Source organism: Erpetoichthys calabaricus, chromosome 1 (assembly GCF_900747795.2).
Source record: "Erpetoichthys calabaricus chromosome 1, fErpCal1.3, whole genome shotgun sequence".
Classification (NCBI taxonomy): domain Eukaryota; kingdom Metazoa; phylum Chordata; class Cladistia; order Polypteriformes; family Polypteridae; genus Erpetoichthys; species Erpetoichthys calabaricus.
Genome location: NC_041394.2, coordinates 289,909,743 through 289,922,498, shown reverse-complemented (window position 1 = coordinate 289,922,498; position 12,756 = coordinate 289,909,743). Strand labels below are relative to the sequence as shown.

Below are 12,756 nucleotides of genomic sequence, written 5' to 3'. Positions count from 1 at the left end.
ATTCACCAATGCACCTAACCTGCATGTCTTTGGACTGTGGGAGGAAACCGGAGTACCCGGAGGAAACCCACGCAGACACGGGGAGAACATGCAAACTCCACGCAGGGAGGACTCGAGAAGTGAACCCAGGTCTCCTAACTGCGAGGCAGCAGCGCTACCCACTGTGCCACCATCTATCTATCTATCTATCTATCTATCTATCTATCTATCTATCTATCTATCTATCTATCTATCTATCTATCTATCTATCTATCTATCTATCTATCTATCTATCTATCTATCTATCTATCTATCTATCTAAAAATATTGCAATATGCAAGCTTTTGAGGCAACTCAGGCCCCTTCTTCAGGCAAGATGTAATCAATTACATCAAGATTACATCTTGCCTGAAGAATTTGCCTGAGTTGCCTCAAAAGCTTGCATATTGTAATCTTTTTAGTTAGCCAATAAAAGGTGTCATTTTGCTTGACTTTTCATTACAGGAATGTAAACTAACTGTCAAACTAAGAGGCTTTATTATTTATATACTGTATATGAAAAATAATAATATACTGTATATGTTTATATGTAATATGTTAATATATCAATATTATACAATATCTATCTATCTATCTATCTATCTATCTATCTATCTATCTATCTATCTATCTATCTATCTATGGCACTTGCACTAGTCAATATCAGATACACCATTTGCCACCTACCTCCCAAACACATACATGCTACTAACTAAATGCATTATCCATCAGGAAAAGAGAATGGTGTGCTTAGAGAGTACTGAAATGATTCTGCAGTGGAAAATGAACTGCGATTAACAACACTTGGTATGTATAGATCGATTAGACGTTTTGGACAAAATATCCAGGACACCAAAATGTTTTATGTTCATATTCAGGAATACAGAAAAGATGTAAAGATGAGCAAGCACAACAAGCTTGCCAATCCTGTTCACTAGTGTTGGTGAATGTGGTCCTCCTACTTGATCTTTATTTGGGACAGTCAATGTGTAGATGTCACTGACTTGAGAATTTATTATGTCACTTAGATAAGAGTGACTAAGTCAACACTAATAAATTCCTGGGAGAGTTAACTTGGGATTGCTAAAGAGGCTACTGTAATATCCTTACACAGTCACTGCCACTGGTTTATTATCTGTGATCTTGCACTTGTCTCCACTCATGTGGAGCAGAATGCTGAGCTAGAGAAAAGTTTTTGTGTTCTAAACTACTATTCTCCCCAGTCCAGGCAATGCTTTAAGCCCCAGTCCAGTCTAATCTTTGTTACCATGCATAGCATCTACTGGGGATATCATGTACTTTACCTAAAGTTGATTATATGCTAGTGGAATTGCCCATATCCTATACCATTGTCTTTATTTTTATAGAATAATCAGATGTGATTTGTCATGAACTTTTAAGGCATGCTAAAGCCTCAACCATCAACCTTTCATCAAAAACTTTACAAAAACATTTCATATCACAGAAAAAATGGAGCAAAACACACCTCCAGTAATATGTTTTCCTAGCCCCATTATTTGTTTGTCTTACCTCCCCAAGAAGAAGGCAATATAAAATGTAGAACTGTTCAGATTGACAAACTGAAAGAGAAACATTTTCAGAGTAAAGCTGTTCTCCCATTCAGACTCTGTTCGGGGCTGTTCTGTGAAGAGCAAAACAATAAAAAAGAATTCAGGTTATAGATGCTTATCTTGAATCTTTCGTGAGGAAAGTTCAAAATGACAGGCAATCCTCAATGAATTAATAAATCAAGAAAGTTTCTGTGATTTAAACCATTCAAGACAGCAGTTTACTGTACATTTCCCTCATCTCTTCACCACTGTGACACCAGACACTGGCTGTTTAATCCATTTAGAAGGACTTTTGGCCAAATCTATAGAGGAATAGGAATGAATACCTCCTCTGTATTGCACTGGCTGCTCTCTTGTCTGTTTCTTAGGTGAAGGAGCAAATGTACATACTGCAAGGATGCATTATGGAATGGAAGGGTATTACATCTTGTCTGAGACATTAATTTAGCCCTCAAGTCATACATCACCTAGTAAGCCTTTGCCAATGCTCGCATTAGTTCCAAATGAGCAAGCTGATCAAATACAAGTCCAGAAAGCCAGCTTATTAAATGTAGGGGGGGGGGGGTGGGTACTGTCCACTGGAGTCTCAAGGAGATATTTTTCTTGCAGGCAGTACTGATTTTGGGATCCCCCATACAGTAGAACCTCTGGTCACGATAGTTTCTGAACACATACAAATCGGGTTACGATCAAAAAGTTTGCCAAAATTTTGCATCTGTTTACGACCACACACTCTGGTGGCGAACAAAAACACTGGCGGCCAGTTTCCCTATGCACGTTCATACACGCCAATGATTTGCCGTTCTCCGTTTCCCATATTCTTTTGTTTGCGTATCAGAGCCTAACAAAGCAGCTGATGTTGCAAAAGGAACTATAATGTTAACCAAGCAGAGGACACAAGTGCTGGAAGAGTTGGAAAAACTGTTGCTAGTGTGGTTGTACGAGAAGCAACTTGCAGGGGATAGCATAAGCGAGCCGATCATATGCGAGAAAGCCAGGAAGATTCATGGAGATCTGCTGAAAAAAAATCCTTCTTTGAGTGGCGAAGGTGAGGAATTTAAAGCCAGTAGAGGATGGTGTGAAAAGTTTTGCAAGAGAAGTGGCATTTAATTTTTTTTCCCTGTGCTTAAAAATTTACAGTGAGTGGTTCGTAATGATCTAGCATGAACTCTTACAATGTTAGTTTTCTCTGTCATTCAAGGTTTTCTCAGTGTTATTCAATGTTTTTACATTTAGTTTACTATTACCCCTCCTTTAACCGTCACCTTATCGTGGTGGAGGGGTTTGCGTGTCCCAATGATCCTAGGAGCTCTGTTGTCCGGGGCTTTATGCCCCTGGTAGGGCCACCCAAGGCAAACTGGTCCTAGGTGAGGGATGAGACAAAGAGCGGTTAAACAAACCTCCTATGAAGAAAAACAATTTTGGACGGCGTTTTCCCTTGCCCAGACGCGGGTCACCGGGGCCCCACTCTGGAGCCAGGCCTGGAGGTGGGGCTCGATGGCGAGCGCCTGGTGGCCGGGCCTGCACCCATGGGGCTCGGCCGGGCACAGCCCGAAGAGGCAACGTGGGTCCCCCTTCCCATGGGCTCACCACCTATGGGAGGGGCCAAGGAGTTCGGGTGCAGTGTGAGTTGGGTGGTGGCCGAAGGCAGGGACCTTGGCGGTCCGATCCTCGGCTACAGAAACTGGCTCTTGGGACGTGGAATGTCACCTCTCTGAAGGGGAAGGAGCCTGAGCTAGTGCGCGAAGTTGAGAGGTTCCGGCTAGATATAGTCGGACTCACCTCGACGCACAGCTTGGACTCTGGAACCAATCTCCTTGAGAGGGGCTGGACTCTCTACTACTCTGGAGTTGCCCCCGGTGAGAGGCGCCGAGCAGGTGTGGGTATACTTATTGCCCCCCAACTTGGAGCCTGTACATTGGAGTTTACCCCGGTGGACGAGAGGGTAGCCTCCTTTCGCCTTCGGGTGGGGGGACGGGTCCTAACTGTTGTTTGTGCGTATGCACCGAACAGCAGTTCGGAGTACCCACCCTTTTTGGAGTCCCTGGAGGGGGTGCTAGAGGGCATACCTTCTGGGGACTCCCTTGTTCTGCTGGGAGACTTCAATGCTCACGTGGGCAATGACAGTGAGACCTGGAAGGGCGTGATTGGGAGGAATGGCCCCCCTGATCTGAACCCGAGCGGTGTTTTGTTATTGGACTTCTGTGCTCGTCACGGATTGTCCATAACGAACACCATGTTCAAGCATAGGGGTGTTCATATGTGCACTTGGCACCAGGACACCCTAGGCCTCAGTTCGATGATCGACTTTGTGGTCGTGTCGTCGGACTTGCAGCCACATGTCTTGGACACTCGGGTGAAGAGAGGGGCGGAGCTGTCAACTGATCACCACCTGGTGGTGAGTTGGCTTCGATGGTGGGGGAGGATGCCGGTCAGGCGTGGTAGGCCCAAACGTGTTGTGAGGGGCTGCTGGGAACGTCTGGCAGAGCCCCCTGTCAGAAGTAGCTTCAACTCCCACCTCCGGCAGAACTTCGACCACATCCCGAGGGAGGTGGGGGACATTCAGTCCGAATGGGCCATGTTTCCGTGCCTCTATTGTTGAGGCAGCTGACCGGAGCTGTGGCCGTAAGGTGGTCGGTGCCTGTCGTGGCGGCAATCCCCGAACCCGCTGGTGGACACCGGCGGTGAAGGATGCCGTCAAGCTGAAGAAGGAGTCCTACAGGACCCTTTTGTCCTGTGGGACCCCGGAGGCAGCTGATAGGTACCGGGCAGGCCAAGCGGAATGCGGCTTTGGTGGTTGCTGAGGCAAAAACTCGGGCGTGGGAGGAGTTTGGGGAGGCCATGGAGAATGACTTTCGGACGGCTTCGAGGAGATTCTGGTCCACCATCCGGCGTCTCAGGAAGGGGAAGCAGTGCAGTGTCAACACTGTATATGGTGGGGATGGTGCGCTGCTGACCTCGACTCGGGACGTTGTGGGTCGGTGGGGGGAATACTTCGAAGACCTCCTCAATCCCATTAACATGCCTTCCAATGAGGAAGCAGAGCCTGGGGACTCAGAGGTGGGCTCCCCCATCTCTGGGACTGAGGTCACCGAGGTGGTCAAAAAACTCCTTGGTGGCAGGGCCCCGGGGGTGGATGAGATACGCCCGGAGTTCCTCAAGGCTCTGGATGTTGTAGGACTGTCTTGGCTGACACGCCTCTGCAACATCGCATGGACATCAGGGACAGTGCCTCTGGATTGGCAGACCGGGGTGGTGGTCCCCCTCTTTAAGAAGGGGGATCGGAGGGTGTGTTCCAACTACAGAGGGATCACACTCCTCAGCCTCCCTGGAAAAGTCTATTCAGGGGTCCTGGAGAGGAGGGTCCGTCGGATAGTCGAGCCTCGGATTCAGGAGGAACAGTGTGGTTTTCGTCCTGGTCGCGGAACAGTGGACCAGCTCTATACCCTTAGCAGGGTCCTGGAGGGTGCATGGGAGTTTGCCCAACCAGTCTACATGTGTTTTGTGGACTTAGAAAAGGCATTCGACCGTGTCCCTCGGGGAATCCTGTGGGGGGTACTCCGAGAGTATGGGGTACTGGCCCCCCTGATAAGGGCTGTTCAGTCCCTGTACGATCGGTGCCAGAGCTTGGTCCGCATTGCCGGCAGTAAGTCGAACCCGTTTCCAGTGAGAGTTGGACTCCGCCAGGGCTGCCCTTTGTCACCGATTCTGTTCATAACTTTTATGGACAGAATTTCTAGGCGCAGCCAGGGTGTTGAGGGGGTCCGGTTTGGTGGGCTCAGGATTGGGTCACTGCTTTTTGCAGATGATGTTGTCCTGTTTGCTTCATCAGGCCGTGATCTTCAGCTCTCTCTGGATCGGTTCGCAGCCGAGTGTGAAGCGGCTGGGATGAGAATCAGCACCTCCAAATCCGAGACCATGGTCCTCAGCCGGAAAAGGGTGGAGTGCCCTCTCAGGGTTGGTAGCGAGATCCTGCCCCAAGTGGAGGAGTTCAAGTATCTCGGGGTCTTGTTCACGAGTGAGGGAAGAATGGAGCGTGAGATCGACAGGCGGATCGGTGCGGCATCCGCAGTAATGCGGGCATTGCATCGGTCTGTCGTGGTGAAAAAGGAGCTGAGCCGCAAGGCGAAGCTCTCAATTTACCAGTCGATCTATGTTCCTACCCTCACCTATGGTCATGAGCTATGGGTAGTGACCGAAAGAACGAGATCGCGAATACAAGCGGCTGAAATGAGTTTCCTCCGCAGGGTGTCTGGGCTTTCCCTTAAAGATAGGGTGAGAAGCTCAGTCATCCGGGAGGGGCTCAGAGTAGAGCCGCTGCTCCTCCGCATCGAGAGGAGTCAGATGAGGTGGCTCGGGCATCTGATCAGGATGCCTCCTGGACGCCTCCCTGGTGAGGTGTTCCGGGCACGTCCAACCGGGAGGAGGCCCCGGGGAAGACCCAGGACACGCTGGAGGGACTATGTCTCTCGACTGGCCTGGGAACGCCTTGGGATTCTCCCGGAAGAGCTAGAAGAAGTGGCCGGGGAGAGGGAAGTCTGGGCATCTCTGCTCAAGCTGCTGCCCCCGCGACCCGACCTCGGATAAGCGGGAGACAATGGATGGATGGATGGATTACATTGTGCATTCTATTGTATAATTAACTATTTTTGTGCTTAAAAAATATATATATTTACATACAATTCGTACGGTCTGGAATGGATTAATTGTATTTACATACAATTTTATGGGGAAATTACGTTCGGGTTGCGTCCAGAGTTTTGGAACGAATTACGGTCGTGACCAGAGGTACCACTGTACCTGAAAATGGTATCACATTGGGTTAAATAGCCCTCATTCAAAAAGAGAATTGAGGAGCCAAGTGTCCACATCCTGTAGTTTAGGACCAGAAGGAGCAAAACCCTAAGTGATCGGCATTGATCACAAGACAAGAACAAACCCAGGAAAGAACACTATAATAGGATATACATGCCAATGGAAATGTGTGCCCCATGTAGTTGGATGGCAAAATGACCATGGGATATGCAGGCTAAAGAAATCTCTGATATGTGTAAACCATTTCCAGAGAAACTAAAAGACCACCTGGCCACTAAAGGGTAGTACACAGTCCCAACCAGGGAACACTGAAACTGGGCTGACCATTTGAAAGGAAAGAGAGTTGGAGGGCTTCAATGAAGAACTGGCTTGTTATAGTCTTTGGAACCCTCTGGTTTCCCTGCACTGCGGAACGTTCCAATGGTCTATTACACTGTACTTATCAATATATGGCCATTTTACAGTTGGCAAGGTTTCAGATTATACAGGGAATCAGGAGAACCTATGTGGATATGGCAAGAACATGCATAAACCATGCACTAGGTAAGGAACCTAGACTACTGGAGCAGTGGAGAGCAATGTTAACCACAGTGTCATAGGAATATCCAGAATCTGTTATAAATACTATATAGTTTTAAATCCATAGAACCATTGGATTCAAAATAAATCAACATATATTTTATATAAACTGAAATCATTTGAAATAAAGACTAATATTTATAACCCTTCCAAACCCTTGATTGGCTCACAGAAACATAAAAACAGTTATAGCAACTTCCTTGTGTCTTTTAACGTGTTATGTGAAGCATACTGACATGAACTACTGACTGTAATTACCAAAGAGTCACACTCAGCATCCTTTGCAAAGTTTACGCTGTAATGAAGCCATAGCAGAACTTCAGATTTAATCTAAGATTGCTTAGGCTATAGAACAGCATATTCAAGAATATCTGGGGGAAGCCATCCATTGTGCATATGTCTCATAGACTTGGAGAAGGTTTTGATTGTGGCATCTAGTACGAAAAGCTTAAAATGTGTGGCATGCTAGAGCTGTTGTGTGTGCCATTTGTTACTGTATTTTTAGCAAGTAAAAATAAGTTAGCATACATGGTAATAATTGAAATAATTGAAACTGGGCACAGGGTTCCAGGGAGGGTGAGTCTTATCTTGATGTCCATTCATGAATTTCATGGATATTATACTCAGCTGGGCAAATATGTACTGTATATGTATTTTTTAGAATAATAAATTAGGTTTTCTTTTTGATAGACAGAGATAAAGTATCTGGATTCTACACAAAATCATGCCTTTGAGGAATGATATAAGAATGCAACATATTCTAATCTTAAATGTTTAGGCCTTTTTTTGGTCATTTGTTAAAACTATGCAATTTATAAATAAAGTTCTATCTATCTATCTATCTATCTATCTATCTATCTATCTATCTATCTATCTATCTATCTATCTATCTATCTATCTATCTATCTATCTATCTATAGTCGTAAGCCAAATGTAAAAAACATTATTAATATTATGTGTTGATGTACAGGGATGTGTGCACATGCATTTACATGATAACAACAGTTGCTTCATAATAAAGCGTCATCCTTGACGTGTTTAAAACTCAAATGAAACAAATAATGATATTAAAAGAATGTCTAAAAATTGTGCAAATTTATAACAATAACTGCTATAGTTCTGATGAATATGAAGATCAGGTAGAGGCTCTGAGAATTTCCTGCAGTGTTGGCTTCAGACATTACTTTTAAATCAAAGCTGAAAAGGTTTCTGTTGCTTAGACAATATTTTTTTTCGTCTTAATTGTATATACATTATAGTTACCTATGTTACTATTTTCCTTTGATTAGCCCTTCTATGGGCATGTTTGTTCATTTTTAGGGGTTTCAACTTTTATTATGTCTTCTCTTTTGTATGGAGTTGTTTTCCTCTGAGATCCTTGTGGTGTTATGATTTTTTTCCTCAAGTGATAAACTTATTCTCTTTAAATAACTTTTAAGAATTAACACAAACAAAGAGGGCTACATCTCTGTTAATAGCAGATGATGTCCTCTTGAGGTCTCTGGTATGCACTGGATCACTTTGCATCACAGCATGGAATGGTCAGGTTAAAGATTATCAAGTCTGAGGTCATGGCAGTTTCTCAGAAAAGAGATGTTTTTCCTGCAATAGTGGGCAGTGGAAGTGAAGTACTTTGGGGTCTTGCACATGAGTGAGGGAAGAGATGATTTTAAGTACATCAATGGGTTTTGCACCAAACCATGGTGGTAAAACAGGAGCTAAGCCATTGGAAGAAGTTACCTGTTTACTGCCAACCCTAACCTATGGTCAGAAGCCTTGGGTAGTGACCAAAAGAACAAGATCTTAAATACAAGCATGAAGCCTGCTCTGGGTGGCTGGAGTCTTGACATGACAAGGTGCAAGTGTTTTGGGCCATTAGTTAAGATGCCTTTGACCACCTCTTACTGGAGGCATGGTACACTGGGAAGATTTGGAAAACTTCTGGAAGCAACCAGGAATTCTACAGGATCTGCTACTACTGCAACTATCACCAGAAAAAGTGGAAAATTTATAATGATAAATAAACCATTTAAAAGCCTGAAACACAGAATGTTGCAGGGTTACTAATGTCTATCCATCCAAAACTACATATGCACTATGTCTTCACAATAACATTGCAAGGCTCAGTCATGCACACATCTCATATAGAAGCAATTTAAAGTGGAAAATATATCTAAAAAATACATATTTGGGACATATACTATCAAATTAAATAGACACAGCCATTTTCAGTTAGGTCTCTTTTACAAAGAATTTTCAGCTAACTGATTGACTTTGTACAAATTATTGTGGTTGTGTGCAAAAGGCAAAAAATAAAGTAAATAGTCCAAAAAATGCACCCTAAATGTTCAAAACTCCAACAAGATCGAGGATTTGGGAGTAGCCTGTTCAGGAAGTTGCAGCTAATGTGCACATCAAGAGCAAATGCAGTCAAGACATCTTCTAAATAAGTTTTAAAATGGATGGATGTATGGATGAATGGATGGACTTCCTAATTGAAAGGAAGTTGGTCAAAGGTGAATGTCACAATAGAAGATGAAGGCATATTATTTACTATCAATTTATTGTCAGTTGATACACTGCCACCACTCTTCTACTGTAAGATAGATAGAATTAGGAAATCATACAATCACACATGCTGTGAATCTGCTTGCATTACAAGATGATTTAAGCTTTTTGCTGTGTTTTCCTAACATTTTAAATGGCATTGAATAGCATTATTCTGTCACAAGCTTCTTAATATGACAGCAAGTAATTCCTCATGAGACAACATCAAAATTTAGCTTACCTAAATTTGTTAGCAGGAGGGCAACTTTTTCATATAACTGAAAGACAAAAAGACATGAATGAACTCATAGAATCATCACTATAATCTTGAAATCAGCATATATAGTTTCAGTCAAACCATTAAAACTTAGTATTAGACATTAAAACTAATAATAAGTCAACAACTATAAAATCCAAAAATCATTTCTGCACTTCATTCATTTTATCAAAACAGCACTTATGACTTTCAAGGTTTTCATTGTAGTCTGCACTGTTGACTGTCTCCATGATTCTCTAATATGTCACTTCATCAGCCTTATAGCAAATATGATTGAGATGCTCTTCACTGTGGAAAAGTATTACATAAAATAAGGCATGTATAATTCCAAAAGAAATTTTATTCCTAAATATACAGTACAACCTTTCAAAAATATTACATTTTATTTCTGTCTTGCTAGACATAGACACTTTGAAATCATCTAAAACAGCGGTGTCTACATAAAAGTCTGATGATGCTTTATGGCCAGGCTGTTAGGACTAATCATTTACTAAACTGCAAAACACAGCAGCAAGGGTCATAACTAGAAGAAAGAAGTATGGCCGTGTTCCTCCAGTTCTTACATTCCTTTACTGGCTTCTGATTAAGTTTGGATCCAATTTTAAAATTCTCCTCTTTCTCACATATAAAATTTTAAATGATCCGGATCTTCTTTAACTTACAGGGATTACTAATTCTACATTTTGAAGCCCAAATTACAATCTCAAGATGCAGGTCAGCTTAGAGCATAGAACATACTAACATAATAAACTGAACAAACGAGAGAAAACCATTCAGTCCATCAAGGTTGTTTCTAAAAGTGGAAGTGTACTTAACAAAAATAAATGTAAATTACTTGGCTCAAATTTGCCATGTGAATGGGTTTTAAACCATCTCATATTCATTTGGTGCCATGACATTTGTGAGATTCCAAGGACTTTTATTTATTAAAGTCTTTTTTATTTTGGCTCTACTCATACTTATTGAGCTAGACCCTTCAAATTTACCAGTTAGGCTCAGTGGCAGACTATTGACACAGACAGACACGGACTCCAAATGTCAAAAATATGCACCATGTATTTTCTTAGGTGCACACAGCACAAACACAGTGCACAAATCACCACACTAAAACTCAGTCCTTTTCCATCCTTCAGCCGCTCTTGCAAGCTCCTTGAATGGAGTGAGGCGGCCCCTTTTATCCTGCCCAAAGGTGCTCCAGGTGCTCTGTGATGGTCTTCCGGCAGCACTTCCTAGTGTGGTGGAAGTGCTGCCCTTGCACCCGGAAACATTCCGGGCATACATTGTTCCTGATTCAGCAGCACTTCCTGGTGTGGTGGAAGTGCTGTCCTCCTGGGCTCCAGGATTGTCCAGGCGCCCCCTGGTGGCCCTGATGGAATCCAGGGGGGCTGCCCTCTTGTACCCTAGGAAAGATATTACCCCTCTCCCAGATCGTCCATGTTCCAGGTGTCCTAGTGGGGCCAGGTCACTGGTCGTCTGCCACACTATCTATCATATGTCCTAATTATTTCCTTCCTGTTTGTTTTAAAACAAAGCTTATCTTTCAGTCTCAGCTACCTGCTTAGCTAATAAAAATACTGTACACAGGAGATTTCAACAGTTCTATGATCAGTATTTATCACAGACGTGGCATTCACATTAGTGAATTCTCTAAGAAGACATTCCTTTTCAGGCCAAAGCGTAAAACTGACTACCCTCCCCTCTTTTCAATGTTTATTTCTTAAAGTTTCTTTTCAAAAAGTTTAGCAATCAGGGTATAGCCCAAACTGTGTGTTATAGTTCTCAGAGAACTTTAAAAGGATGGATATCATGCCGTTAGGAAAAAGAAAGTGATCCATTACTGTTTTTGGATTTTCTCCTTTTTATATCTGTTTGGATTTACAATAGTCTAAAGGTGAGGCAGAGTGATGCAATCATTAGTAATGCGGCTTCACAGACAGCTCCAGGAGACTGGGTTCAAATCTCAATCTCTAATTACAAACTGTGTTGCGGCTGCCCATCTGTTCCCACAACCATGTGAGTGTTTGCTTTTTAACACTAGAATTACCAGACCTAAGAAAAAACTCGTAAATCCGGCCAAACTTAAATCCCTTCGCACCTCTCCGTCAGCCTCTTTTGTCTTGTAAATGTGTCGATAAGCCCAAGCAGCAAGCAGCCTGCTATACCATCCTCCCACCACATCAGAACGGGAAAGATGTTCTCCCAGTTCCTGCCTTGACTGATTATCTGGGAGTAAGCTACCCAGAATTGTAAGGGGAAATAATTTGATGTGTGTTTTGTGTCTAAAACAATCTATGTAAACACATCGTTAAAACAAACGGTTTCATGTTTTAGTAATAAATGACAAAATGTAGACACGAACTGTATAATGTATGAAGGATGATGGCCAAATATCAAATAAACACTTTCACAAAAGGTGCAAGTACAATACGATAGCTTCCGTGGCACCCCCGAGCAGCCATGAGTCGAGGTAATTCTTGATAGCGAAAACCAATCAGATCGCTTTCTGCTACCAAGATTCTACCAAGAATTGAAAGCTCGGGCCAATCGCAGCCCATATCGGCTACCAAGAATTGACCATTCACAACCCGTTTCGGCTACCAAGAATTGGTCAATGACGGCTCGGTCGGCTACCAAGAATTGGCGAATCACGGCTCGTGTTGGCTACCAAAACTCGGAAAGGGCAGGCCAACCTCTTGTCAGTTAATGTATTCTGCAAAAGCTTGTTCGAGTCGGCACACGGACGCTTTGCGATTTGCGTTTCATTTTGAACTTTCTAAAAATGTTACTCACGAGTGTCGGTTTGTGCATATATATTTAAATTCACGTACACATTTTTTGAATGATTTTTAAAACATTCTTGGTGCAGTTTATTACATTTATTAAATATGTGTGCAAAACGTGTAAAGACATATAATAATGTATAAAATATAATAAACATTGAATTGTATA

The 12,756-nt window shown here is 43.1% G+C and overlaps 1 protein-coding gene across 3 annotated transcripts in view; it reads right to left on the bottom strand.

Moving 5' to 3' along the window:
- Positions 1–12,756, bottom strand: part of LOC114662745 (anoctamin-4) — a 391,274-nt gene that overhangs the window by 47,217 nt on the left and 331,301 nt on the right. For all 3 annotated transcript variants that reach the window (XM_028816398.2, XM_051928521.1, XM_051928523.1), the window contains 2 exons: positions 9,772–9,808; positions 1,549–1,660 (listed from right to left, as the gene is read on the bottom strand). In XM_028816398.2, the coding sequence (XP_028672231.1) occupies positions 1,549–1,660; positions 9,772–9,808 (149 nt within the window). The remainder of the gene's footprint in view (positions 1–1,548; positions 1,661–9,771; positions 9,809–12,756) is intronic.